This window comes from Gallus gallus, chromosome Z, assembly GCF_016699485.2.
Source record: "Gallus gallus isolate bGalGal1 chromosome Z, bGalGal1.mat.broiler.GRCg7b, whole genome shotgun sequence".
NCBI classification, from domain to species: Eukaryota; Metazoa; Chordata; class Aves; order Galliformes; family Phasianidae; genus Gallus; species Gallus gallus.
The window spans coordinates 57,020,619-57,045,905 of NC_052572.1; the positions used below are offsets into that span (position 1 = coordinate 57,020,619).

At 40.5% G+C, this 25,287-nt stretch overlaps 1 protein-coding gene across 1 annotated transcript; it reads left to right on the forward strand.

Annotated features, from left to right (window-relative positions):
• The first annotated feature begins 422 nt into the window (after positions 1 to 422).
• Positions 423 to 24,791, forward strand: LMNB1 (lamin B1). The gene is made up of 11 exons (NM_205286.2): positions 423 to 941; positions 8,752 to 8,908; positions 10,043 to 10,168; positions 12,922 to 13,092; positions 14,330 to 14,455; positions 16,686 to 16,906; positions 17,886 to 18,111; positions 19,408 to 19,512; positions 19,943 to 20,062; positions 20,741 to 20,845; positions 23,352 to 24,791. The coding sequence occupies exons 1-11, from the start codon at positions 586 to 588 to the stop codon at positions 23,391 to 23,393; spliced, it is 1,755 nt and encodes a 584-aa protein (NP_990617.2). The 5' UTR covers positions 423 to 585; the 3' UTR covers positions 23,394 to 24,791.
• The last annotated feature ends 496 nt before the right edge of the window (positions 24,792 to 25,287 follow it).

Here is a 25,287-nt window from a genome sequence, read left to right on the forward strand (position 1 = left end):
ATCCAAATGCAAATGCTAACACTTGGACTGAGCTGAATCCAATTCACCACATTTCAGCTACTACAATGCAAGGAGGCAGCTAAGACTAGGTGTTGGCTCGAGTGTTCTCCAATTGCAGCTCGCAGCTTCCCCACTGTCGGGAAAAGCAAACAGGCGGGTAGCGGAGCAGCAAGGGGATTCCTTCCCTCAGCTCCACAACAAAGGATGGCACGATGCAGAGCACAGCGAACGTCAACGCAGTGAGTGGGGCGGGACCTCGCTGGCGCGCGGGCTCATCTATATGTCGGCGGCGGCGGGATTCGAATCGTGCCTCCGCCTACAAAGCCCGAGGCGCGCGGCCATTCTCAGCACGTTATTGGCTGAGAGCTAGCCACGTGACGTGATGGTAGGGGATGGGGGGGAGCAGAGAAGTGGAGCCGGCCATATTGTAGGGGGCTCCCGAGCGCGCCGCATCGGTTGTGCCTGCTGCTGTACGCTAAGAGCCTCTTGGCTTCCGCACACGGCCGCCTGTTCTCTGTCTCCCATCGCTTAGTGCTCTCCTCCCGCCCGGCTCTCTCGCAGCCTCTGCCCAACATCCCGCGCTCCATGGCGGCGGCCGTCGCACCACTGTCGCCGCAGCCCCGGGGCGCTGCGGCCAGCGCGGCACTGAGCCCCACGCGCATCTCGAGGCTGCAGGAGAAGGAGGAACTGCGGCAGCTGAACGACCGGCTGGCTGTCTACATCGATAAGGTGCGCAGCCTGGAGACGGAGAACAGCGCGCTGCAGCGGCGCGTTTCCGAGCGGGAGCAGGTATGCGGCCGCGAGATCAGCGGTTTGAAGGAGCTCTTCGAGACGGAGCTGGCCGACGCACGTAAGACGCTGGACGACACAGCGCGGGAGCGGGCCAAGCTGCAGATCGAGCTGGGCAAACTGCGCGCCGAGCACGAGCAGGTCCTCAGCAGGTGAGCGGGCTAGAGGACACCGGATCCTCCTTTCCTGTAGAGGGAGGAGGGCGCGGGCAAAGCGTGGAGCCCCCCCGCGGCCCCGCTGTTGTGTGCGGCGGCCGCCGGGCACGGAATGAATGAGCGCCGGAGGCTCCGCCTCGCCGCGGCCGCAGCGCCGCCCCGTACGGAGCCCGCGGCCGTACGCAGGGCCCTGTGCGGGCCTCCCGGCGGAGGGAGGGGGGCTGCCGTTCCGGCCCCCACCCCCACCCCGTGTGGCCTCGGGGACAGCGCGGTGGTGCTGAGCGTCGGTGTGGGCGTTCCTCTGTCTAAAGCCGCTTTCCGTTGGGTGTTAACGGGAAGGCACGAGTGTGTGATAAGCAGGGCTTGGTTGAAGTCCCGAATAAATAATTTCCGTATGTTTTTATGGGTGCTCAGGTGAAGGCCGGCTCCGTCACTAGTTAGTAGGAAAAAAAATGCGGTGAGGCACCGGGAGGGTGGTGGAATCACTGTCCGTGGAGGTGTTCAGGAAACATGCAGCTGTGGCACTGAGGGATGTGGGCATGGTGGGGATGGGCTGACGGTTAGACTCTGTGATCTTAGAGGTCTTTTCCACCCTTAGCAATTCTGTGATAATCTCAGAATTGCAAGTTTTGTGGCGCAGCCCAAAGATCTGCGCAAAGAACTGATTTCTTCCACTAAGTTTTGTTTCTTGAAAATCTGACTTGATTCAGTTGCTTATTTTACTCTACGCTGATGTGAAAAGCTTTGGGGAAAAAAAAGTCTTGTGTGATCTGTTAACTTTGATTTTCTCTTAAATCCAGTCTCAGTTCTGAGTTTCATAATGAAAAAGGCACTCATAAATCAACACACAGCTGTTTCCACATGTCTGCAGGCAGCTCAATGCCTTCTGAGCTCTTTGCTTTTGCATAACGTGTGGTTCTGATCATTGGGTGGTCCTTTTGGTTACTCTTTGGTGACTATTGGTACACTTCCATCAGAAAAACAGATGGAAAGGATAAGTGGACTGTAGCTACAGATGGGCACCCGAGTGACTTGGAAAACCAGGCAGGGATTGCCATCCCTTTTGTGACTTCATGGGAAGGATGGGCACTTCTCAGAAGCTGATGGCCAATTACATGTGGGCTTGGGGTGAAGACACAGTCTACTGTAAAAAAAATATATATATATGTATATATTATATATAGGCTTTGCAAAAAACTTCTGGATGCTGGAGTGGGATTCACCTCATCCAGCAGGAGCACAGGTGGTTGGCTTTTTTTGGGGGGAAAACCCAGTTTTACTCACAACTCTGCATTCTTTAGTCAGTAGAACATTCTTCTGGTGTGCTTCATTCTTTTTTTCTTTTTAAATTCCAAGAATCTTTCTGTTCCTTGACTTTTCGCCCAAGCAGTGCACAAAAATAAAGCTACAGGTTACTTTCCAATTTCTGTTGTGGTTTTCTTGCGCTATAAAAATATATGGGCTGATCTGAAAGTAATGCCTTCTGACATTTTCCATGGAAGCTAAAACAGCTACCAAGAGCATAATAACAGTGTTAAATAGCTAATTTAGGAAACTCCTCTGGAGATTTCACTGGTGGTTGTCCAGTACTGAGGTACACCCTTCTATAAAAGGAGATAATGTGGTAAAGGTAACTGAAAGAAATTGTAATTTATCAAATATGCTGATAGAGGATATAATGGTCATTGATCATCAGCTGTTGTAGGGTACAGTCACTTATAAGGAGGTAACTTTGGCAGACAGCTAGCTCTGTGCATTTTTAATACTAAAGACTTCAGTTCTCACTTCAGTTCTCTAGTTCTTCTGCTTTGTTTTCAGTTGGTCTGCCTTACTCAGAAGTGGATTTCTGAGGTGAGATTAAGCAGTAAGCTAGGCTTACACCTAACTGTTATTGTCTTATAGCTTGAATTGCTCTGCAAGAGTGCAGCTGGTACCCTGAGCAACTGTTCAGAAGAACCCTATGGAGTTACTGCCAGCCAAGTTCTAACAGCTGCTCCAGGGTTTCCCGTGGTGTCCATGTGCTGTGCTGTAAAGAGCTACGGGTGCAGTCTTGGACAACTAATCTTAACACTTTTCAAATTGTATTTCAGGACAAGAGTGGAATGGCTTTAAACTAAAGGAGGAGGGATTTAGATCAGATGTCAAGGGGAAGTTTTTCACTGAAAGGATGGTGAGGCGCTGACACAGCTGCCCAGAGAAGCTGTGGCTGCCCTATCCCTGGAGGTGTTCAAGGCCAGGTTGGATGAGGCCCTGGGAAGCCTGATCTAGTTCTTCATCTAGCAGCTGGTAGCCCTGCCTGTGGCAGGACATTGGAACTCAGTCCTTGTGGTGCCTTCCAGTCCAAGCCATTCTGCGATTCCTGTTATTGTGGGTGATGCTGAGAAGTGGAAATAAAGGCTGAGGGTCTAGGGAACAGCTGAGCTTTAATCTGAACCCTGTCACTGCTCTCATGTCTACCCTAGAGATGGCATCCCAAGGAAATAAGGAGAGGAGTAATTAACTTGTTGTGCTGTAATTTAAACAAGTGAAATGTAAGAATGAATGATCTAAGAGTGTATCTTCCATACCCTTCTGGGGTAGGATGTAACCACATCCCACAGTGATGTGTCTACTTGCAGTGGTAACTTGAAGCAGTAAATTTGGAAATGAAACTGTAGTGACAAATTCCAGCTAGTTAGGAGTGTGAGATCTACTGCTGCCAAATATAGTGAAGTTATGAGAATGTTATTTTATCAGATGCCTGCTGTATGTTCCCACCCTGGTTTAGACAACTCTACATAGCTTATTCTTTATCTCTTCTTGAAGTTTTGACACCTGTTGTTGTGTATTTTTTACTTTCCCTGGGGTTTTATTAAACAAACTCATTTAGTGTATTCTGCAGAAATTCTGGGGGCACTACTACTGTCACTGAATAAACAGGCTGTTTGTAATCTGGTGTTTTTATGGGAAATTCAATATGTGGTAGCATTTTGGAGCTGTACTCTCATCATTTTGAAGTTCTGTGAATTCTTTACTCCTGTTTTAAGATTTGTTTGGTCAAGATTATGATGTGTATAAATACATCTGGCAAAGGAGTGCTGCTGTGATACCACCACTCTTATGGACTCAATCAACTGGTCACGGGTGTCTGCATCTCAAGCTATCTAATAATCAGACAGATATGTAAACACATCAGTCTTCACTGAACCTTAAGTGCTTATACTTGTACTTTTCTTTGTAAAACTGTTAAAATAATGAATTTTGAGCAATGGTTTGGTGTACATAGTTCTTGTGCAAAGGCTGTGCTAAAACTGATGGCTGTAATTCTTGAATTCACATGGTCAACTGAGCTCTTCAGAAAGAGGGGTGAGTGGTGGGGGTGGTCCTATGTTTAGCCATGATTTCAAACATTCACCATTTCCAACTATACAGAGTTGATGAAATAAGAAGTTGGAACCAAGTTACATATATTAAATTACATAAATGGTGAGCTTAACAAGTAATGTTTATTGTCATGTTGGTATGAATACAGAATCATGAATGCTTTCAGACAGATACCTCTTCTGTTTTTGTAAACTGTATTCTTGTGAAATACAGCTTTACTGTATTCTCTGCCTTAGGGGAAGAAACATGGGAAGGCAATGCTTGATGTCTTGTTTAACTAGCAGCCAATGACTAGATTTGTTTCTACACACACATTTCTCCCCAGCTTGAGTGGAGAGCCAGCGCAATGCGTGGTACCATGTAACCTTATATAGATGTAGTGTTGAGCTGCTTTATTATTAGTTACACTTGCATAGTTGTTTCATGAATTGGCTGAAAAATGAATGTTTTTTGAGATTACTGCTGGCAGCACTTACCTCTGATGTGGCTGTCCAAATATCATCAGGACTGAGTGGTTGCACCTTGGGAGATAAGGAAGGGGTCTTCCTTAGGTTGCTGGCATCTTGCACCTGGTCAGCTTCACTGGAACTTTAAATCATGCCCAGGCTCAGCTTGAGGTCTGTCTGCTGCCTAGAGGAGTAGTCTCACTGCTTCTCCTGCTTTAGGTGTGTGGTTTATTGGACCCCGGGGGGTATAGACTGGTATAAAATCATTTTTGTTTCCTAGGTAGCTTTTCAGCTAGCTTAGTAAGAAATGCAAGGAAATTGCAGGAAATTCTCGGATGTTTCATGAACTTCAGAGTTTATGAAAGAGGAAGGGTGGTTGCAAGAACATGAAAAGGGAGCCTTCCTCTTTCCCTGAGATTCAGTGGCATGTCTGTTTCTCTGATCTGCACACTTATATTCTCTAGATAGTTCACGGGAGCAGTGGTAGCACCAGTGGCATTCAGGGAGCTTTCTGTTAGTTTTAAATGAGCTGCCACAGGTAACCAGGCACAACCACGGTACCTTAGAATTGTGTTTGTTCATTCTGCTTTACTAGTTGTACGATGGGAATGGTGAGCATCTAAAACACTGTGTCTTGGCTACAGTGCTTCTGGTATGAGAACTTCGCGTAAACATGAACAGGGTATATGTTCTGCAGCTGACTGAGTTACCAGTGTTCCTCAGAGTGACCCTGTGGCGTGGTTGTGGGTGGCTGGAGTGTGTTCAGGAAGACACTATCATTTTGTTGTAGGAGGGCTGCTTCGAAAGTCATGTCTTCTACTTTATTATGTTGGCCTATAACAATCAGAGGCCGATGTTGGTGGTATGGCAGTAGAGGTTGGACCTTCCCACCGATACCCCATTACATGTTATTGCTGTGCGACCAGTGGCAGCAGAGGGGCAGTTTGACAGAATGGTGTCTGACATGGAAGTGTGAATAAAGCAAAGGTGAGGCATTAAATTTTTCTGTGGGGAAAAAATGGCACCCACAGACATTCACTGACTCTTGCTTAATGCTTTTGGAGACCAAACAGTGGCTGTGAGGCAGTGAGGTGGGTGGTGTGTTTCAGCAGTGGCAACGTAGACTCTTGTTCATGACTAGTAGTATGAGCTAGAAGTAGTTACTATGCTAAAGAGGAGTGTTCACACTGAGAATTTGTTCTATCAAATAGTGATATTGTGATCTTTGTATGTGTTGTAGTTTTCAAGAAAATAAATAGGAGGCATTACTTTCTGAATGGCAGTTTGTGCAAGGCCTTATCTAAAGCATTATTGGCTGCAACTTCTGTTAGTGAGAGCAGTGAGGTAATACCGGTTGGGAGTCTCTCTGCAGTGTGTGTATGAGTTAGATGGTGTGGGTTACATTTCTGAAGCACAACTTCTCTCTGAAGTACAGTGAAAATAAAGAGGAACTTGGTTTTGGTCAGATCTCGGTTCTGTGTTATTTCGAAATAAATTGTAATTCCTTGGATGAAAAGATACATGCGCTTCAAAGTCCAAAGAGAAAAGAGAAAAGCAAGTTTCTTCTTTGAAGAGGCAAGCTAGCAATTAATTCTTTGCTTTTATTGCTTTCGAGAGTGAAACTTCTTGGAGTACACTTCTAGGTAATTGCTGAATGTGGCAGCAAGAAGGTACTTAGGCTTTTTTATTGTTGTTTTGAAATGCAGCTTCAGCTTCTTGTGGTGGAAGAAGCTAGCTGTAGTTGGGACTCTGAACTTCTTCCTGGCAGAAATTACTAGGTGTGTGAGGTATACGTGTGATGTTTAGAGGTTTTTCTGATCTTGTTGCCGTTCTTTTCCATATTCCTTTAGGGCTGGGAGGACACTGATGGGGTGCTGAGATTTTAGTCTGGCTTTCAGTATTTAAAGTGTTGAGCATTCATTTGTTTTCTTCCTGAGAATATGTTCAGATGAGCTCTCTGATTATGAGACAACTTACGACACTAATAACTAATAGCACTTCAATTCTCTTTTCCCATTCTGTGACCTCAATCACAGAGAAAATCTTCTCATTTTAGACTCCAGGATAATTCACATGGGATTGCACTCGTGTATGTGCCTTGCTTTGAGGACCAGAGTTGTAGTTTTAGGATCCAACTTGACAGGCTTGATTTCAGTATAAAGCTTTGTGAAAGCCTGTGTGAGGCCATTTCTGCATGTTTTGTGTAAAGTATTATCCAGTGATGCTCAGTGAAGGCTTGATGTGGACCCTCATATGTCTCAGTAGATGATGGAGAGGTATTCATACCATCGTGGGACGGTTCTCCCTTTGTTTTCTTTTTTCACCTCCGTTGCTATACATGTCTTCCTGTACAGTGAAGTTCCTACAGGCCTCTGGTGAGTAACCGAGGGAGCTTGGAAATAGGGAACCCATGTGGCCAAAACCTAAATTACTTTCTGTGATCTGATAGATGAACCCAACTGTTGGGTCTAAGCAGTAGAAACACCATTGTGTAATGGTATGTAAAACACCATTGAGCAAGTGGATAGCACTGAGCAGCAGAAATGTTAATAAATGCTTGAAAACAAGTTTTTGTCCAGAATAGCCTGTGTCTGTTGTGCTGTGTACAGCATCAGTGTGTGTTGTGTCATTCAGAGGAGATGGGTTTGGCTTAAGGCTAAGTCTGTTACATAAAGCCTGCCATCTGGTGGCTGTATGGCCTAAATCGCCTCCAAAATAATTCATACAACTTCTTGGTAAGCCTTGTGCATACCCTTTTCTCTTGGAAATTGATATTAATTGCATGTACTTGCATGTAATCTTGGAAAAGCCACTTTAAATTTAGGCTTCTCCTCTTCAAAATTGTACGTTGATCTGATGCTAGTCTCATTTTTCTGAGAAGCTTTGCTGTTGATGCTTATAAGTTCAGTACTTTGATTTGAAAAGTACTGGCTGTATTTATGCTCTAGCCGTTAGGATCTGGTTCTTTGGAGTCTTTACTGGTTTCTGGCTTTCTCTGTTTAGTGTTGTGGACTCTATTTTTTTTTTTTTTTTTCAAGGAAACATGGAAACTGAAATCTGCTAGCTGTTGTCCTTATCCATTTGTTCCTGTAGGATGGTTTATTGCTTGACTATAAATATTTAGAATTTCTATGTGCTGCTTCCTTCACCTGAGAAATATGGATATCCCAGAGAGGAAATAATTCAACTTTTGGAATTATTTTACTTTTCTCATTTTGTTGCCTTGTTTGCATATGCCTTAGAGAATAACCCCATTTGGGCACCTATATAGACCTGAAAACTAGTTTGAACAATAAGTTGAAAACAATGTTGGCCTCTTTAAAAATAAAGACACTTATAGCTCATCACCAGTGCAGTTTTGTTGATGGCAGACTGTTACGTAAAAAATATTTGGGTATCTTTGCTCTAACCTGTGGAACTTAGACATTATGTGTGGTTAGAAGGGTGCTGTAAAATAACTTGCTGTACTGCAGCTTCTGTTTGTGGAGTGTTGGCTTATACATAGTGAGCTTCAATTTTCATTAAGAAGCTGGTCTGTTAGTTCAAAGAGGACTGTTTGCAGGCTGGACTGTAGATCTACACAAATTCCTGCATGGGTAAAAAGGGCTGCAAAGATTATTTGTTTCCACCATATGGAAAGGGCCTGTTGGTGGGAGAAACTTATTTCTACCTATTAAAACTCTGAGGATAGGACATTTTTTTTTACAGTGGTTTGTGAAGGAGAAAACAAAAGGCAACTTTAATAAAAGTGTCCACTTTCCATGTTTACATCACTTACGAATCCTTTGACACACAATTTTCCCTTTAATAAGGTTTCTACAGTTCAAGTGAAGTACTAAGCTATTGCTATGTAGTATAAGAGAACAGAGCTAAGTAGTTTGTTTAAACTACAGTGAATTAAACAAATGAAGTGTTTAGATTGCACCTTGTTTTGCTGGTCAACAGTCTATTTTGGGGCATTTCTATACTTTCTTACTGCTTTCTCTGTTTTATTCCAGCTATGCAAAAAAGGATTCTGATCTTAATGCAGCTCAAGTCAAACTTCGAGAGTTTGAAGCAGCACTAAATGCTAAGGAAGCTGCACTGGCCACAGCTCTTGGTGATAAGAGGAGTCAGGAAGAAGAACTGGAGGATTTAAGAGATCAAATTGCACAGGTAAGAAGAAATACATAACTAAGGAACTCCATGTCATTGTGGTAAAATGCAACTTTGTAGCCAAAACATGAATGCAAATCTAGAACTTGAGGTTTGCTGTCAGAATTTAAGTATTGAATAGGTGTGTCTTCAGTGTGGTTCAGTTTAATAGTAGCATGAATGGTAGAGTGCTCTTAAAATTTCAGGCTCTGGAATATAAAAGATCATACTTCTGTAGACAGACAGATTAGTAGTTCAAAATAGACTTAAAAAATTGGAGAGCTACTTCTTGGGGCTGACTGAGGTCACTAATATAGATGATGAGTAACTGGTTCAGTACTGTTTTTCCAGAAAGAATCTGAAAAGTGCAATGGACCTTGGACTGACTGCAGAGAGCGGAGCTGTAGCCTTCACTTAGAGGACTGCCACAGTCAGTTGTTCATGCCAGTCAAAACCAACCAAAAACTGATAGCTTTAAACTGCAACAAGGAAGATTCTTTAAGATGACTTGGAATAGTTATCTAGTAAAAAATAAAAAGTTGGTGAAGCAATGAGAGAGGTGGCTAGAGGAAAGAAGCTGTAGTTGTCTTTCACAGTGGGTAATGACAAATGTACTGAGAACATATATTTGATTATTCCTGAAGATACTTCCCAAAAACAGTTGAGTAGGAATGGCTGGAACTATTTCCTACTTCTAAGTTTGTAATTCTCTGTGCATTCCTCGTAGTTCTGTCTGTGGCACTCTGTCTTCAGGACATCTGATAGCAAGTAAAAAAATCTTACAGTTTTGTTGACCCTTTGAAGTATCTTAACTGTGATTTTAAGAAACAAACAAACAAAAAATACCTTGAATGAGCCTAGGAGACATCTGAAACCAGGAGGCTGTTCTTTGCCAAGTAGAAAAAATGAAGGCTTGTTAGGACATTTAATAACTATCATTAACATGAATTTTATCAATGTGCAGAATCTATAATTCACTTGTGCAAGCAATCACAAAGGAGAAAAAAAATCATTGCTTTTAGATACTAGACTTGGTTGTCAACCTCAACCTTATTATCTATTTAATGTACCTGTAGGCAGATGAGGTATTTGTGTTATGTGAGTTTTGCTACATAATCATTGTGCTGAACTTTTCTGTTTTTTTTTTTCATAAAGCTTGAGGTTTCTTTAGCTGCAGCCAAGAAGGAGCTTGCAGATGAAACTTTACAGAAGGTGGATCTTGAAAATCGTTGTCAGAGCCTCATAGAAGATTTGGAATTCCGTAAGAATATGTATGAAGAGGTAAATTTTCTTAGTGTAAAATATTTGTATTTTCAAAGGACAGAAGATAACTGAAGGATCATTCTGGAATAATAGAATAACTTTTTGAACTCCCATTGTGAGCAGAATTTACTTCTATTATATCTGGCGGTTTTCATCTTTTCATTACAAGCAAATAACATCTACTCAGAGCTCTTATAAATGGTGAAATAGCTTTGTGTGTCATGTCACCTCGCTGCAACCTCCTTTCTGGTCATTTTAGAGAGCAATAAAGTCTCCCCTGAGCCTCCTCTTCTTCAGACTAAATCTTGGTTTCCTCAGCTGCTACTCATAAGACTTGTGTTCTGGACCCTTCACCACCAGCTTCATTGTCCTTCTTTGAACACGCTCCATGGCCTTTCACTTGTAGTGAGAGGCTCAGCACTGAACATAGTACTTGAGGTGTGGCCTCACCAGTGTTAAGAATAGGGGGGTGATCACCTGCAGGCTACACTACTGATAAAAGCCAAGATGCTGTTGGCCTTCTTGGCCACCTGGACATACTGCTGGCTCATGTTTAGCTGAGTGTTGACCAATACCCCACAGATCCTTGTCCTCTGCACAGCCTTGCAGCTACTCTGCCCAGGCCTGAGGAGTTGCCTGCGGTTGTTGTGATCAAAGTTCAGGACTCAGCACTTGGACTTGTTGAATTTCATCCCTTTGGCCTAGTGATCCAGCCTGTCTAGATCCCTCCCTAGGGCCTTTCTATCCTCAGATAGATAACACTTCCCCACTCCTTGGTGGCATCTGCAAACTTAATGTGAGTGCACTCAATTCCCTCATTCAAATAATCATTAAAGATATTAAACAGGACAGACTCCAGTACTGACCCCTGGGGAAAACCACTCTTGGCTGGATGCCAGCTGGTTTTAACTCCAGTCACCACCACCCTCTGGACCTGACCCTCCAGCCAGTTTATAACCCAGAAAAAGTCTACCTGTCCAAGCCATGGGTTGCCAGATTCTCCAGGAGAGTACTGTGGGAGACAGTGTCAAAGGCTTTGCTGAAGTCTGGGCAGACTACGTCAACAGCCTTTCCCTCATCTACCAGGTTGTCATACTGACAAGCCTCCAGTCCTCTGGGACCTTGCCAGTTGACCAGAAACCCCAATAGTTTGCTGTACCAGCTTGGCAATCACCTCTGCCAGCTCTCTCAGCACCCTCAAGTGGATTCCATCTGGCCCCATGGACTTGTGACAGTCCAGATGGAGTAATAGATCTCTAATTGTTTTCTCCTGAATCGTTGAAGCGTTTTTCTACATGCTGTCCCAGACTTCCAGGTCAGGAGGCTGGGCGCCCCAAGGATAACTTGTCTGAGTGTTGATAACAGATACAAATAAAGGCACTGAGAACATGAGCTTTTTCCTTATCCTCAGTGGTTGTGTTCCCTGCCACATCCAGTGAAGGACAGAGATTGTTCTTCACCCTCCTGTTACTGATAATGTATTTGTAAAAGCTTTTTGTTGTTGTTGTCTCTTGCTAGAGTGGCCAGGTTGAACCCATGCTGGGATTCTGCCTCTCTAATATTCTTACTGTGTATCCTAGCAACTTCTTTGTACTTTCCCTGAGTTGCCTGTTCCTTCTTCTACCAGAGGTATTTTTTTTTTTCTCCCAGAATCTCAGCAAAAATTCCCTGTTAAGCTATGCTGATTGTCTTCTCCGCTGGCTCATCTTGTGGCACAGGGGAATAGCGTACTGCTACACCTTTAAGACTTCCTTCTTGAGGAATGTCTAGCCTTCATGGACCCCTTTATCCTTTGGGACTGACTCCTAAGGGATCCTCTCTACCAATGTCCTGAACAACTAACAGATCAAAATCTGCTGTCTGGGGTAGCATCTTTGCTGACCCCCTGCTCCTGACTTCACCAAGAATGAAGAAGTCTTACAATTTCATGGTGGTTCTGCCCAAGACAACTCCCAGTCACCACATCTCCCACCAGTCCTTCTCTGTTTGTGAACAGCAGGTCTAGCAGAGCACCTTCCCTGGTAGGCTCCAGCAGTGTCAGGCTGTTATCTTCTGCACACTCCAGTCTTCTATACTGCTTCCTCTGGGCTGTGTTTTGTTTCCTGCATAAATAAGGGAAGTTGAAGTGCCCCACCAGAACAAGGACTGGTAATTGTGTGACTTCTGGCAGTTGCTTGTAGAATTCCTTGTCTGTCTCTTCATCCTGTTTAGGATGTCTATAACAGACCCCCACTAAGATGTGAGCCTTTTTGTCCTTTCCCTTGATCGCCACCCATAGTGTCTTGACCTTATCATTCCCGACCCCAAGCTTTCCAGCATCAAAACATTCTCAAATACTGAGAACCATACCACCATCCCCTTCTTGCTTGCCTGTCCCTTTTGAAGAGCTTATAACCATCTGTTACAGCACTCCAGTTATGTGAGCAATCCCACCATGTTTCTGTAATGGCAACGAAGTCATAGTTTGCTTGCCACACAGCTTCTAGTTCTTCCTGTTTGTTGCCCGTGGTGTGTGCATTGGTGTAGATGCGCTTCAGCTGAGCTGTTGGCTTCACTCCCCACCCTGGTATCGTTCTCCCAGGCTCATCACTAGTGAGCCTAGTTTTAACCCCTTCCCCCTTCATACCTGGTGTAAAGCCCTCAACTTCTCCTATGGAGACTCAAAAGACTAGCTAAAATTTCTGTTACCATCTGCTCATTGGATAGTCAGATTCTAAAACTTGCTTTTCCTCATTTATTGAACAGTGATTTTATTTTTTTATTTTTCTTAGGAAATCAAGGAGACGAGAAGAAAACATGAAACTCGCTTAGTTGAAGTTGACTCTGGGCGTCAAATAGAATATGAGTATAAACTGGCCCAAGCACTGAAGGAAATAAGAGAGCAGCATGACGCACAAGTGAAACTGTACAAAGAGGAGCTTGAACAGACTTACAGTAGCAAAGTGAGAATGTTCTTTCATACGGTTGTCTGATTTACTTTATCTTGCTTTGTTTAATGGAGGGATATCCTAACATAATTACTCAGATTTCAGAGATTTCGTTTTGGCATTTGGTTTAAAATCACCATGTTCTTGAAGATAAATCTGCATTTTTAGTTCTCATTTTAAAGGCGGAGTTAAAACTTAAAAGGCACAACAAAGTAAGTATAGAAAGCACTGTGTAAACGAACTATGTGGAAGAAGATTTGTACTGAGATTACTGCGAATTCAAGGAAAGTTGTGTTCTATTACATTTATAATAAACAATCTCAGTAATAAGCATACTGTTCTGTATTTTGCGTAAAGCTTAATCTGTAGCATGGCTTGCTGAGAAGACAGCACTCCAAGTCCTCAGACCCTATATCAGAATTCTTGTGTGGAGACCTTGACCACACCCAGTCATTTCTGCATCTATGGAAGGGTGAAACCCTACTCAAACTGAGATCAGTTATACTTCCATCATTTCCTTCCTCTACTATGATTCAGCATTTATGTAAGAAAGGATGTCTCAACTGAACCCGGTTCCTGTGGCTTCTTACTGCAGTTAGTGTTTTTCAGAACTGTGCTCAGTATTTTTAAAAACAAAGTTGAAGAACTGTGTAGTTGCTTATCTTCAGGGCTTCAGTCTGACTTGGGAAAACTAGAGAAAGGAAGTTATTTAAAATATGATCTAGCAAAAATCTTCCTATAATATGAAAAATCTTTTCTAATTCAGGCTTCCTTTTGGGTGTTTTAAACAGTTTAAAACAAAATTATTTGAACTTGATGTAATAAATTAATGAAGAAGCAGTGACTCTGCTAGTGTCCTCATGTTGTCTGATAATCAGCAACAATTGTTTACTTTTGTAGAAAATCAGTAATTTCAGTTTAGTGTCTATTCAAACATACTCAAAAAAGTATTTAAATATATGAAGGTACGTGCTGTTATTTTTAGTCAAAACTGAGCTTAGCATTCCAGTTTTAGTAATGTCTTCAAGGGAAACTTAATGAGTTGAGTTAATCCTAGAATAAATGCTTGGAGGGTAGTGGTTTTTTAGAGCAATCCAACATGGTAACTGAACCACCACATTTAACCCCTTAAGAGAGATATTTTATTGTATATTAGAGCTGGAGAGAGGAACTTTTGCATCTTAATGTTGTATATGGTTTTATTTGGAGATGGGGTTTTTTCTTTTAATTAAAGATGTCCTATCTATTGCAGCTTGAAAATATTAGACAGTCATCTGAGATGCACAGTTGTACAGCCAACACAGTAAGAGAAGAGCTTCACGAAAGTCGTATGCGAATTGAAACGCTGTCTTCCCATATTGCTGACATTCAGAAAGAGGTAACAAACTTTTTATGTCTGTTCAGTTTTAATTGTTGATTTTTAATGTAAAAGACTCTCTTTATGGAGTCAAGAGTTCCTCTCAGTGTAGTAGCCGCAAATGAAAAGTTTTTTCCGAAAAAAATGAAAAATTTTTACCCCAAAACTGACAAGTTTCTTATAGTACTAGCAAGGATCTGATCCTACTGCATTAGGTCTTGTAAGAACTGTACAAAAACCCTACTTTGTTTTCTAGATATGACAATGTTAAGCACAAGCTGTATGTTCTTGACATTCTAAACAATTTAGTTCTTTTCTTCATTATCTGAATGCTTTAGTGCAGTATTCAACAAAACAAGATTCCAAGACAGAGCTGAAATAAACAGTATCTTCTGTTTATCTTCAGTGGTATCTTCTGTTTATCTACAGTGGTATCTTTTTGCACATTTGATCCAAGTATCATCTAGAGCTATTTAAAAAGTGATGAAACTGAATGATTGTGCCAGGATTGGGATGAAGTAATTATACTTGAGGTTTGTAGAGCTGAAACTAAATGGACCTGGTGTCAGGTCACAGTATATTGATTATGCTTATAGAAGTGTGACACAACCTATGACAAGTCACATATTCAGTGCTAGTTTACATGATCAAAATAGTAATGTGTGCTGGAAAAGCTGGAGTGAAAAGCTTTTTTAGACAGAGGTATTAATACTTGTTACTGACGCTCATTTCAGAGCCTTACTTATCAGCTGAATGCAACAAAGACTTTGTATTTTGTTCCATTAAATAAATAAATAGTAATTTTTAGTTTTGATCCTTCCTATGATTATTGATGCATTTTGAGTCATACTGCTACTGTATAGTAGACTTGTAGAATTTCAAAATTCGGTGTACTTCAGGTGAAGAGTATTCATGCACTTTCCAAACAACTTTGGGTATGAGTCTTCCCACTTTTCCTATTACGTAGTAAAATTATTTTCTAAAATAGGTCAGGTTGTGTAATCAGTGTGCATGAGGTTGCACAAGAATTGGGTTAAGGCTTCTGGCTACTTAGCTCTTACTTCTGCCTTTACATTGTGATTGTCATTGTTCTGATAGCTCAGTCAATGTGTTGCTTTTTTCCTTCTAACTTTAGTTAACTATCAGTGTCATACTGCTAACTTAGAGTGGCAGCTAGGTTTGGAAAACTTCTAAATTTGCAGAGGTATGTGCTGTGCATTTCAGCAAATTCCATAATCTTCTGCATGACACTAAACCCTATCTGAATCTTAAGAGCAGCATCTAGTTACAGCCTTGTAAGCTGCCTGTTTTGCTGTCACTGGACTATGATGTAGTGAGCAGTGTGCCTTCACAGCAAACTTGGTTTATTTGACCAGACATGGTGGTTCTAGAGGATTGGTTTTGATGTCCTTCAATTAAAATATTTAGGAGAACATCAGGCTGAGAATGCACTCAGGGAAAGCAGATCTTAATGGTGTTGTGATTTAGTTATTCTTTGATAGGTGTTCCCTTCTGTGTGTACAGTATTAAGATCACAGAATTGTAGAATCCTTAGAGTTGGAAGGGGACCTCTGAGGGCCATCTAGTCCAACTCTGCTGCCATGAACACAGACACCACAGCTAGACCAGGTTGCCCAAGGCCTGATCCAGCCTCTCCTTGAAGGTCCAGGGATGGGGCATCAACCACATCACTAGGCAGCCTGTGCCAATGCTTTGCAAATTAGCTTTCCGTGTGGACCAATTGCCTCTGTAATTTCAGCAGACTTTGAAAATTCCAGGAGGCAGGCAGGCCTTCACTATTCTGTTAGATAAACGTCTTCCAGAATTTGGAATTGGCAGCAGAAAACTTAGGCAGGGAACACACATCTGACAGCTGAAAAACAACTATGTACCGCAGGCTTTGAAGTTTACCAAGCTCATTGTCTTTGTGTCCTACCCAGTGTTATGTTTAAACATGCCGACTCTTTAGTTCCATTCTTCTTGGCTGATATAATTCAGCTGTGATAACACTTAATTCATTTTTCTGAAATAGGAAAATATTTGTCTTCTAAATTATGTTGCAAATTTCATTGGGATTTAAGTTGTTAAAGAAAACGTGGATAACAGGATGATGAATGTGGGTGGGTTTCAATTTGGAGAGAGAAAGAGGATGCTTAACCTGGTGTTTTGAACTTCAGATTACCTGAATAGTGGACTGCTTTGAGATTAGAGTGAGCTATCCTTTAGACCACTGTTTTTCAATGCTTTTTAGTCTAGAGCATGGCAAGATAGAGTGCATGAGCTTGAGGACACCTTGTCCAAGGAGCGGGAAAACTATCGCAAAATACTGGCTGAGAATGAGAGAGAAGTGGCAGAGATGAGAAATCAAATGCAGCAGCAGTTCAGTGACTACGAACAACTTCTGGATGTTAAACTGGCACTTGATATGGAAATCAGTGCATACCGGAAATTGCTGGAGAGTGAAGAGGAGAGGTATGAAAGAACGTGGTAACATGGTGACTCTGTGTGCTTGCTTGTCTAACTCTGTTAAAAGGCAGTTCTCACTGAGTGTGCTCTTATTAAGCCCTTTACTACTGTTAACAAAATGCTATTCTTTGCATCCTCGTGTCTGATACACATTTACTTCTAAGTCTCTGTGAGAGAAACTTTTTGAGTGTCTGACTGACTCTTCTACAAGGGTGCAGATATTATTCCCCTATCAAGAGTTAGCCCTGAGTTATTTGTTATCCAAGTTGCTTTAAGCATAGATTAATTTAATACGAGCATAGCTATTGTGATAACCTAATTTTGAAAGTCAGTTTTTATTTGAAATCGTGTATTTTTGTTGTCTTTTTTACTGGCACTCCTCTCATCTGAGCTGATTCTTCTGTGTGGAGATGAAATACCATTGGTGGTTTTGCCATTGACATTTTTTGCATAAATTTCCTATCAAAGCTTAAGTCCTTGTGAGAGTCTTCTGCAGTTGTTGTCTGTGGGCTTTTTTGGACTTAATACAGCTACCCAGGAATGCAGTAAATGTATGCAGATAATTTTATGATAGTTTAGTAGCCTTCTGTACTTCATGTCCCGGAGCATTAATCAGCTGTTTGACAACATTTTAATTCTTTTAAGTAATTACAGCTTCGATTTTGATGTAATGTTCTTTGTTTATAATGTTCTTCTACCTTTAGCTATGTAATTCTGTGGGAATAGGAGAAGATACAAAGAAAGTTTTTTAAATGAAGGTAGAATAATTTGTTATGTTTCCTAATGGAACAGGAAACTGGAAAAGGCTGCCCAGGGAGGTTGTGGATTCTCCTTCTCTCCAGATTTCACGACCCATCTGGACACCTACCTGTGCAACCTGCTGTAGGGGGCCTGCTTTGCATGGGGTTAGATTCAGTGATCTCTAAAGGTCCCTTCCAACACCTACAGTTCCATGATTCTCTGATTTTTTTTTTCTTCAATTTAGGCTCAGGCTTTCTCCAGGCCCATCTTCTCGAGTGACAGTTTCACGAGCTTCGTCAAGCCGTAGTGTACGTACCACCAGAGGAAAGAGGAAGAGAATTGATGTGGAAGAATCTGAAGCCAGCAGTAGTGTCAGCATCTCCCATTCGGCTTCTGCCACTGGAAATATCTCTATTGAGGAGATAGATGTTGATGGAAAATTCATCCGCTTGAAGAATACCTCTGAACAGGTTTGAAAGTGCTCATATCACATGTCTATACAGTGGGTTGATGAGGTAGAAAGCTTTCTCAGCACCGTATCACATCTCAGGCTTAACAATGACTGGAACTAAATCAGGCTGTATAAAGGAGGGCTGTAAGAAATTAGTGTGTCACCGAATGTTCCTTCCAACGGTATTCTGGGTTGGTAACAACTTCCTGATTTTTTTAATGGCTTTCAAGGTGCCAAAGTGTTGTGTCACTCTTTAGAGTTATGCTTTGCCAAATGATCTGCCTTTACAGTTACGATCATCATTGATAGCTTGAAGTCCATTTGCACTATTTCTTATCTTCAGAAGTTTCTCTCTGCCTTACGAAGACCCAAAAGAAGTAGCACCGAAGCAGAATGAAGATCTAAACGTCTGTGACAGTCTAACTGACTAATTAGAGACACTCTTTAACACTTGCGTGTATCTTCTTTACGTTATAGTTTTCCTTCTTTCTTGGTTGCATCTGTAGTTTTTGGAAGGAGCAATGTATGCTCGTGCCAAAACCTCTCCAGATTATTTTTCTCTGGATGGGTTGCAGTTTGCATCAGTGGGGGAACGGGACCATATTTAAAGGCACTTCACTTAAAGAAATGTTTTTATTATTACTCATGCTTTTGTTGAAAGGATATAAACTGTTGCATTAAATTGCCCCCTCCAGAGATATGACTTTTAACTTCTGTTTAAGGGGAAAAAAATAATCCTGTGTTATGTTTAAATGTTTGTAAAGGTGACTTTAGCTTGCCCTAGTGTTAGGATCTACCATTTTTCCCTAACTGTTTTTTCAGCAACTTCCCTTTGTACTGTACCATATGGGATTCCCTTCTATTATAGGTGACCTCTAGCTGCACATTTGTTTTTCCAAGCCTGAACAACCAGTTCTAAGTAGCCACAGATGATTCATAGTTATTGCATTTAGCCAGGCATATAGTTTTGAGCAACAGTCTGTAGTGCACTGCTGTAGATAGTACATGGGAGTGATCAGGAGTGCTGGACAAAGTGTTGCAAGGTTTAATACTTGTGCATTTATCTAGACTAAGGTATAGAAAAACCTGATGCAAACTAATAAACACTAATTTAAAAGAAGGTAATGTCAGAATGGAAAAGTGGAATGTATTGAAATTTGACCTGGAATAAGAAAAGATCAGCTTGACTAAAACTGTAGCTATTTATGTGCTGAAGGGAAATTGAAAATTTTATATGCATCATGTCCGTATGTGTCAAATACCCTACATGTGTACACAATAACTGCTGACAGAAACTTTTTCTCCTTTTTATTAGGATCAACCTATGGGAGGTTGGGAGATGATCAGAAAAATAGGAGACACTTCTGCTAGTTACAGATATACTTCAAGATATGTACTAAAGGCGGGACAGACTGTTACAGTAAGTTGTCAAGCTTCAATTGTTCAGTTCAAACAGGCTTTAGGTCAATTTGTTTATGTCAGTAAGTCAGTAATGTTTTGGTTTTGTCCTTCCCATACAGATATTCAGAAAAAAAAATAACTTATTTATGTTTAGCATTCACTGTTGTCTGTTGGGAAAAGTAATTTTTTAGTGAACAGAGCCACATTTCTTAGAAACGTATTTTATATACACAGCTATAATTTTGACTGTAAGTAGGTGCATTTGCATATTCAAAAGTGTCTGTTTGTGTTTAAAAAAAGAAGGATATTTTAATGTTAAAAAAAATATTTGGAAGTTGCAGGACTGAGACTTCATTTTTTCTTAACTGGAAGAGATTCAATGGTGTCACCTGAAATGGAAATATATTATGTAAGATTAGCAAGTAACATTCATTTGTGACTTCTAACAGATATGGGCTGCAAATGCTGGAGTAACTGCTAGCCCTCCCACTGACCTCATCTGGAAGAACCAGAATTCCTGGGGCACTGGTGAAGATGTGAAGGTTGTGCTGAAAAATTCCCAGGGGGAGGTAAAGTAATTCAGATGTGTCAAACTTGCATTTGACTATATTGTCACTCCAGCATCTAGCCTTGTAAAGATAGTAGTGGAACCACTGTCAGTTCTTAGCACTTCAGTGCACGTGAGAGTGTAGTAAAATTTTTCTCCTGCTGCTTTTAACCAAGCATACTATGCACTTTTCTTGAGCTTAATTTGCAGTTTAGGGGTGCAGTGTTGAGAAAGCTTATGGATTTTATATACTGCCTTGTTTACTAATAGAATGATTTTATCAAAATACATTTTGAAGGCAAAAGAATATTAGTATACCTTTCAGTGCTATTTTTTTTTGTTCCTGTGAAAACTGTGTTAGTAAGGGCTAAGAAAACAAGTGTTTTAAGTAGATAAGAGACAATGACATGTAGCAAAATAAATAGTAAAATACTAAAATACAAATTTCTTGTAATAGTTATGTAAAAAAAAAAAGCTTGACGTGTGTTTTAAGGAAGTTTTGTAATTGTTAAGAGATTTAAAGTGTTATGAATGTTTATATTCATAAATATATGTTTATATTCTTTCCATGTGCTGCAATGCATAGACAAACTGTACAGTTAGCTGTCTGAACAGGTGGCATTCCCCTTTCTCAAAATACAAGTAGATAAGCATCAGCTCTTCAGAAGAGTCAATTATTAAAAATGTAACTCTTTTGCAGGAAGTTGCTCAGAGAAGCACTGTCTTTAAAACTACTGTAAATGAAGGGGAAGAGGAGGAGGAGGAAGGGGAAGAAGAAATTCTTGAAGATGTTATCCACCAACAGGTATCTTGTTAAGGCTTGTCAAAACTACTGTCTTAACAGATTTGCTTAGATTGAAAAAGAAAAGACGAATATATAAGCAGTGATTTTTTTTCTTTTTTTTTTTGCACAACTGCTTGGACATGGGTGTTTTTTTTGTTAAATCAGTAATTGAATTAAAACATAACTGTTTTTAGAATTATTAAAATTAGTAGGAAGAATTCTTCATATATTCCCATGATGGTGGACTATTCTTTGAAAAAAATTTGAAACTTAGATCTGGGATTTTTTCTTAAACTTTCTGATACAATTGGACTGAGAGAAATCTATGGCTTTTGACTTCAGATGAGAGAATAGTCAGATAAAGTGTACTGAGTAGTTTGCATTCTGAGTTTTATGCATTATGTTACTGCTTTAACCAAATAGCTTTTCTAAAAAGACAGTAGTTGTAATGGACAAATAATTTTCTGTAAGGCCAAGATCATACAATCATAGATTCCTCAGAGTTGGAAGGGACCTCTGAGGGCCATCTAGTCCAGCTCCCCTGCAATGAAAAGGGACAGCACAGCTAGTTCAGGTTGTCCAGGGCCTGATCCAGCTTCACCTTAAAAGTCTGCAGGGATGGGGCATCAAACACATTACTAGGCAACCTCTTACAGTGCCTCACCACCTCACTGTAAAAGATTTCTTCATAATACCTAACCTAAATCTACCCTCTTTAAGCTTGCAACCATTTCTGTTTTTCTGCCACCACAGACTCTGCTAAAGAGTCTGTTCTCTTCTTTCCTATAGCTCCCATTTAGATACTGAAAGGCAGCTATCAGGTCTCCCTGCAGTCTTCTCTTCTCCAGGCTGAACAGCCTCAGCTCTTTCAGCCTGTCCTTGCAGGAGAGGTGTTCCATCCCTTGGATCATTTTTGTGGCCCTCCTCTGGATGTGCTCCTACAGATCCATGTCTCTCTTGTACTGAGGACTCCACACCTGGACACAGTACTCCAGGTGAGGCCTCACCAGCACAGAGCAGATGGGCAGGATCACCTCCCTTGGCCCTCTGGTCACATATCTTATAGATATTTTGCTCCTTCAGCTAAAACTTATTTTTCAGTTAGTATATGTATTAATGTCAGTCAGGAAAGTGAACATAGAACAGTAACTAAAGTTGTGTATGTAAATCCGCAGGAAAAAAATGAAGATAGCTGACTGCCTGAGAAATCATGTTTCTTGCCAGGCATGCTTTTGGCCTGTAGCTGCATTGTGTCTTAGTGGCACTGAATATAGGTGCAAGATTTTACTGCACTTATTCAGTACCGAAGTGGGAGCTGCGTTTTCTAGGGTGTGCTCTTCAGCTGAAGTATTGTTAGCTCTTTAGCTAAAGAAATGTTAGAATGGATTTTTTTAGATAAAAACTTCTGAGGTTTTTATCTAGGCTTACTACTGTAGTCACCAGCTGTGTAATCTCAATGATGCTTTTAGCCTTAAAGTCCAGTATGACCTTTGTGTTATTTCTGGTTGTCGTGACTTGACTTCAAGCTACCCTGGGTAAGTATGGAAGTTGTAAGGTATGAGATCTCCTTGGGGCATAGTAAGGTGAAATGACAACAAATGATTGGTTAACAAGTTTATTCAAACAAGAGTAGTTTCAAATTTGCCTGGGAAATGTTATTATTGGTGCTACATAAGAAATGCAATTTTAGTGGTAAGCTATGATGATTTGACTTGCATCGTGTTCTAATATAACTTGAAAAGTGGGAGAAAAAGAGAGAAATAAAAATAAAGATACAGAGTCATCACCATTGGATCCAGCAGTGTCCGGATTGTTCCTGCTGTGGAAGATGTGCACACCTGAACGGGCAGTCCTTTGCCTTTTATGTCTTTGTGGCTCTTAAGGAGACGTAAAGTGCTTCTTCAGAATGTTTCAGAAATGCGTCTGGGGTCTCAGATGGTTGCCAGGCCTCCTCTAATGGTGTGATTGAGGTATGGCTCTACCCCTGCACAAGCACAGTTCAAGATTTAGTATATTCTGGAAATGAACCGGGGGGGCTTCAAGGACTGTTTTTCTGCCTCTGCTGAAGTGAGTACAGGTATAGTCTTCCTTCCCCACTGTCGGCATGTTGCAATTCAGCAGGTCTGCGTAATGTTCACAAGATAAGGAAATCATTCAGGAGGAATACCTGCCTTGCAAGGCTCCCTACTCCAACTGTTCCTCATCTCCTTACTGTGGTAGTCTCCTTTTACTCTTCTACCAAGTATTTGGTACGTTAATCCACTCTCTTCTCAGTCTCTTACAGTGGTGTCTATCTTCCATTACCTTACATGAAAGGATATCTAGCATTCCTTTACTTTATATAGGGTCAAGACATTGTATTACAGCTTGCTTAGACCATACCAGGCTAGTAATTTTATATATTGATAATTTGTATGTATTATATTAATATATATATATATATATATATATATAATTATGTTTTTTTTGATTTCTCAATCTCTTGCTGTTGGATTTTTTCCGATTATGACTTTTCTGTTTGTAACAGGGGAGCCCAAGGAAACCTGACAGAAGCTGTGTGGTCATGTAAACTCTTTCCAGTCATCCAGGTTCTTCAAATAATGGTTATCATTGTCTACAGAATAGCCTTCTCAGAAGCACAATGTATTTTTATAGTTTCTTTCTGTGAGTTCGTAATCTGAAAGTCTAATGGCCTTAATTTCTTGACATTGAAAATGAAGTTTTGTAAAAGAAACTGTATCTAGCTTGCTGTTAGGACATAAACTGGTGATTCTGAACTCTGCGTACTGTTTGAAAATGACATTCCCTAACCCTAGTTTTATATGCCAGTCTTCTTTTAAATAGAAACTTTAGAAGTTTCTGCGTTCTGGGGATTGATTTTTCTCAGACAACACCACTCCAGCCATCTACTGTTGACTTCTTTATATTTAGGTGCTGTTTGGGAAGGGAAAGGCATTTTCAATACTATGAACTCTTTTTGTACTGAAGACATTTTCGTATTACAGCGCAATCAAAGATAAACAACTTTCTTAAAGAAAATAGACTTTTTTTAAAAACAAAAAAAGGGGATAAACCATAAAATCATGTAAGCACTCAACTCATGAAGGATGCAGTAAAAAAAAAAACTTTCTATTGCTACTTTGCTTAGGTTTCTTATTCTGAAAAGGGGATTCATGTTAAATGTGTTAGTTGTATTGTTAAGATAGTGTAACAGCTTAAATTTGCTTACGTGGATTTTTTGTAACAAAGTCTGTTTTGATATTGATTGCTTTGCTTGTTTACGGTTTTTAGGAACAAAACCAAGTCTTCTAGAAATCTAGTCTGTTTTTATGGAAAACAACTGTAATTTTGTCATTGTGGAAAGTTTCAATTCTTTTTGCATTTACCTAATGTTTGAAAGCTTTGAATAAAGAGTAAGTAAAGTATCTCTGTATAGACACTTCAGATTAAGGTTTTGGAATTTGTTTAGTGATAGAACTGAGTTAAAAGCTAAATGATTGCTGGATATTTAGAACTGATAAGCTTTGAACTTGGAAAAACCTGCATGTAAGTGAAACAGTGGCACTTGATTTGTAAAGATTTCTCTTAAAATAATGAGGAACAAATTGACATTTGGAAAATCAATTCTTTGGACCTTTATTCAAAGTGTACATAACTGTTTCTGTAGCTATCTTTGTCTTGATCTGAAGGTTTTTTTTAATGGCCAGAATATGGGAATTTATTGTGCTTTTTTTGCTATCAGTTTCTTGAAAAACAGAACTCTTTTTTAGCGTCTTCCATGTTAAAGCAATTTCTGCCCTGACCAACTACATCGTGATGTTCTGAATTTGTGCCAACTGAAGTTAGAGGTGACCAAGGTTTATGTGGATGGACAGAGATTGGTGGGACATCTCCTTTTGGTAGTAACATTGGCTTAAACAACTGCATTAGACCCTGAAGTAAAACTTGATTTCAATTCTTATTTAAATGTGAGCATTTGTATTTATGTAGTGTGAGTATTTTTATATAATTTCAGTATTACTTCATATCCTGTAATATCCTCATTGCATCTAATTGTTTTTCCTAGGAATGTTTTTCTATTAATTGTAGTCTGAGATACTGGTGTTACAGGCATTGCCTGTATAAATGAACACTTACATTGTAGGAAACTGTTTATTCCATTTCTTATTTGTTTTCAAAACTAATAGCACAGACTAACAATACAATTCTGTTAGATAGGACTGTTAAACTTCCTCACCATAGATAAAAAGAGATTATTTTGCATGTGTTGGTGTTCTTGGCTCTAGCTTTTATAGAGCCTCTTTTTGTCAGTGCAGAATGATGAACAGTGCCTTAACCTTTATGGGAGCATGTACCTAGGAGCAGCTGCTTGAGTCATGTGAATATTCAGGTAAGTCACCACACTTGTGATGGTGGACAAGTGCTTTTTTTCAGAAAAGTGCTTTGGATTTCTTGCATAAACT

Excerpts from the sequence above, each read along its gene's own strand:
- LMNB1 (NM_205286.2), top strand. The coding sequence starts at position 586 with ATGGCGGCGGCCGTCGCACCACTGTCGCCGCAGCCCCGGGGCGCTGCG. Across the intron at positions 13,093-14,329 it reads AACAGACTTACAGTAGCAAA|CTTGAAAATATTAGACAGTC; the intron begins GTGAGAATGTTC and ends TATCTATTGCAG. Across the intron at positions 18,112-19,407 it reads TGAAGAATACCTCTGAACAG|GATCAACCTATGGGAGGTTG; the intron begins GTTTGAAAGTGC and ends CCTTTTTATTAG.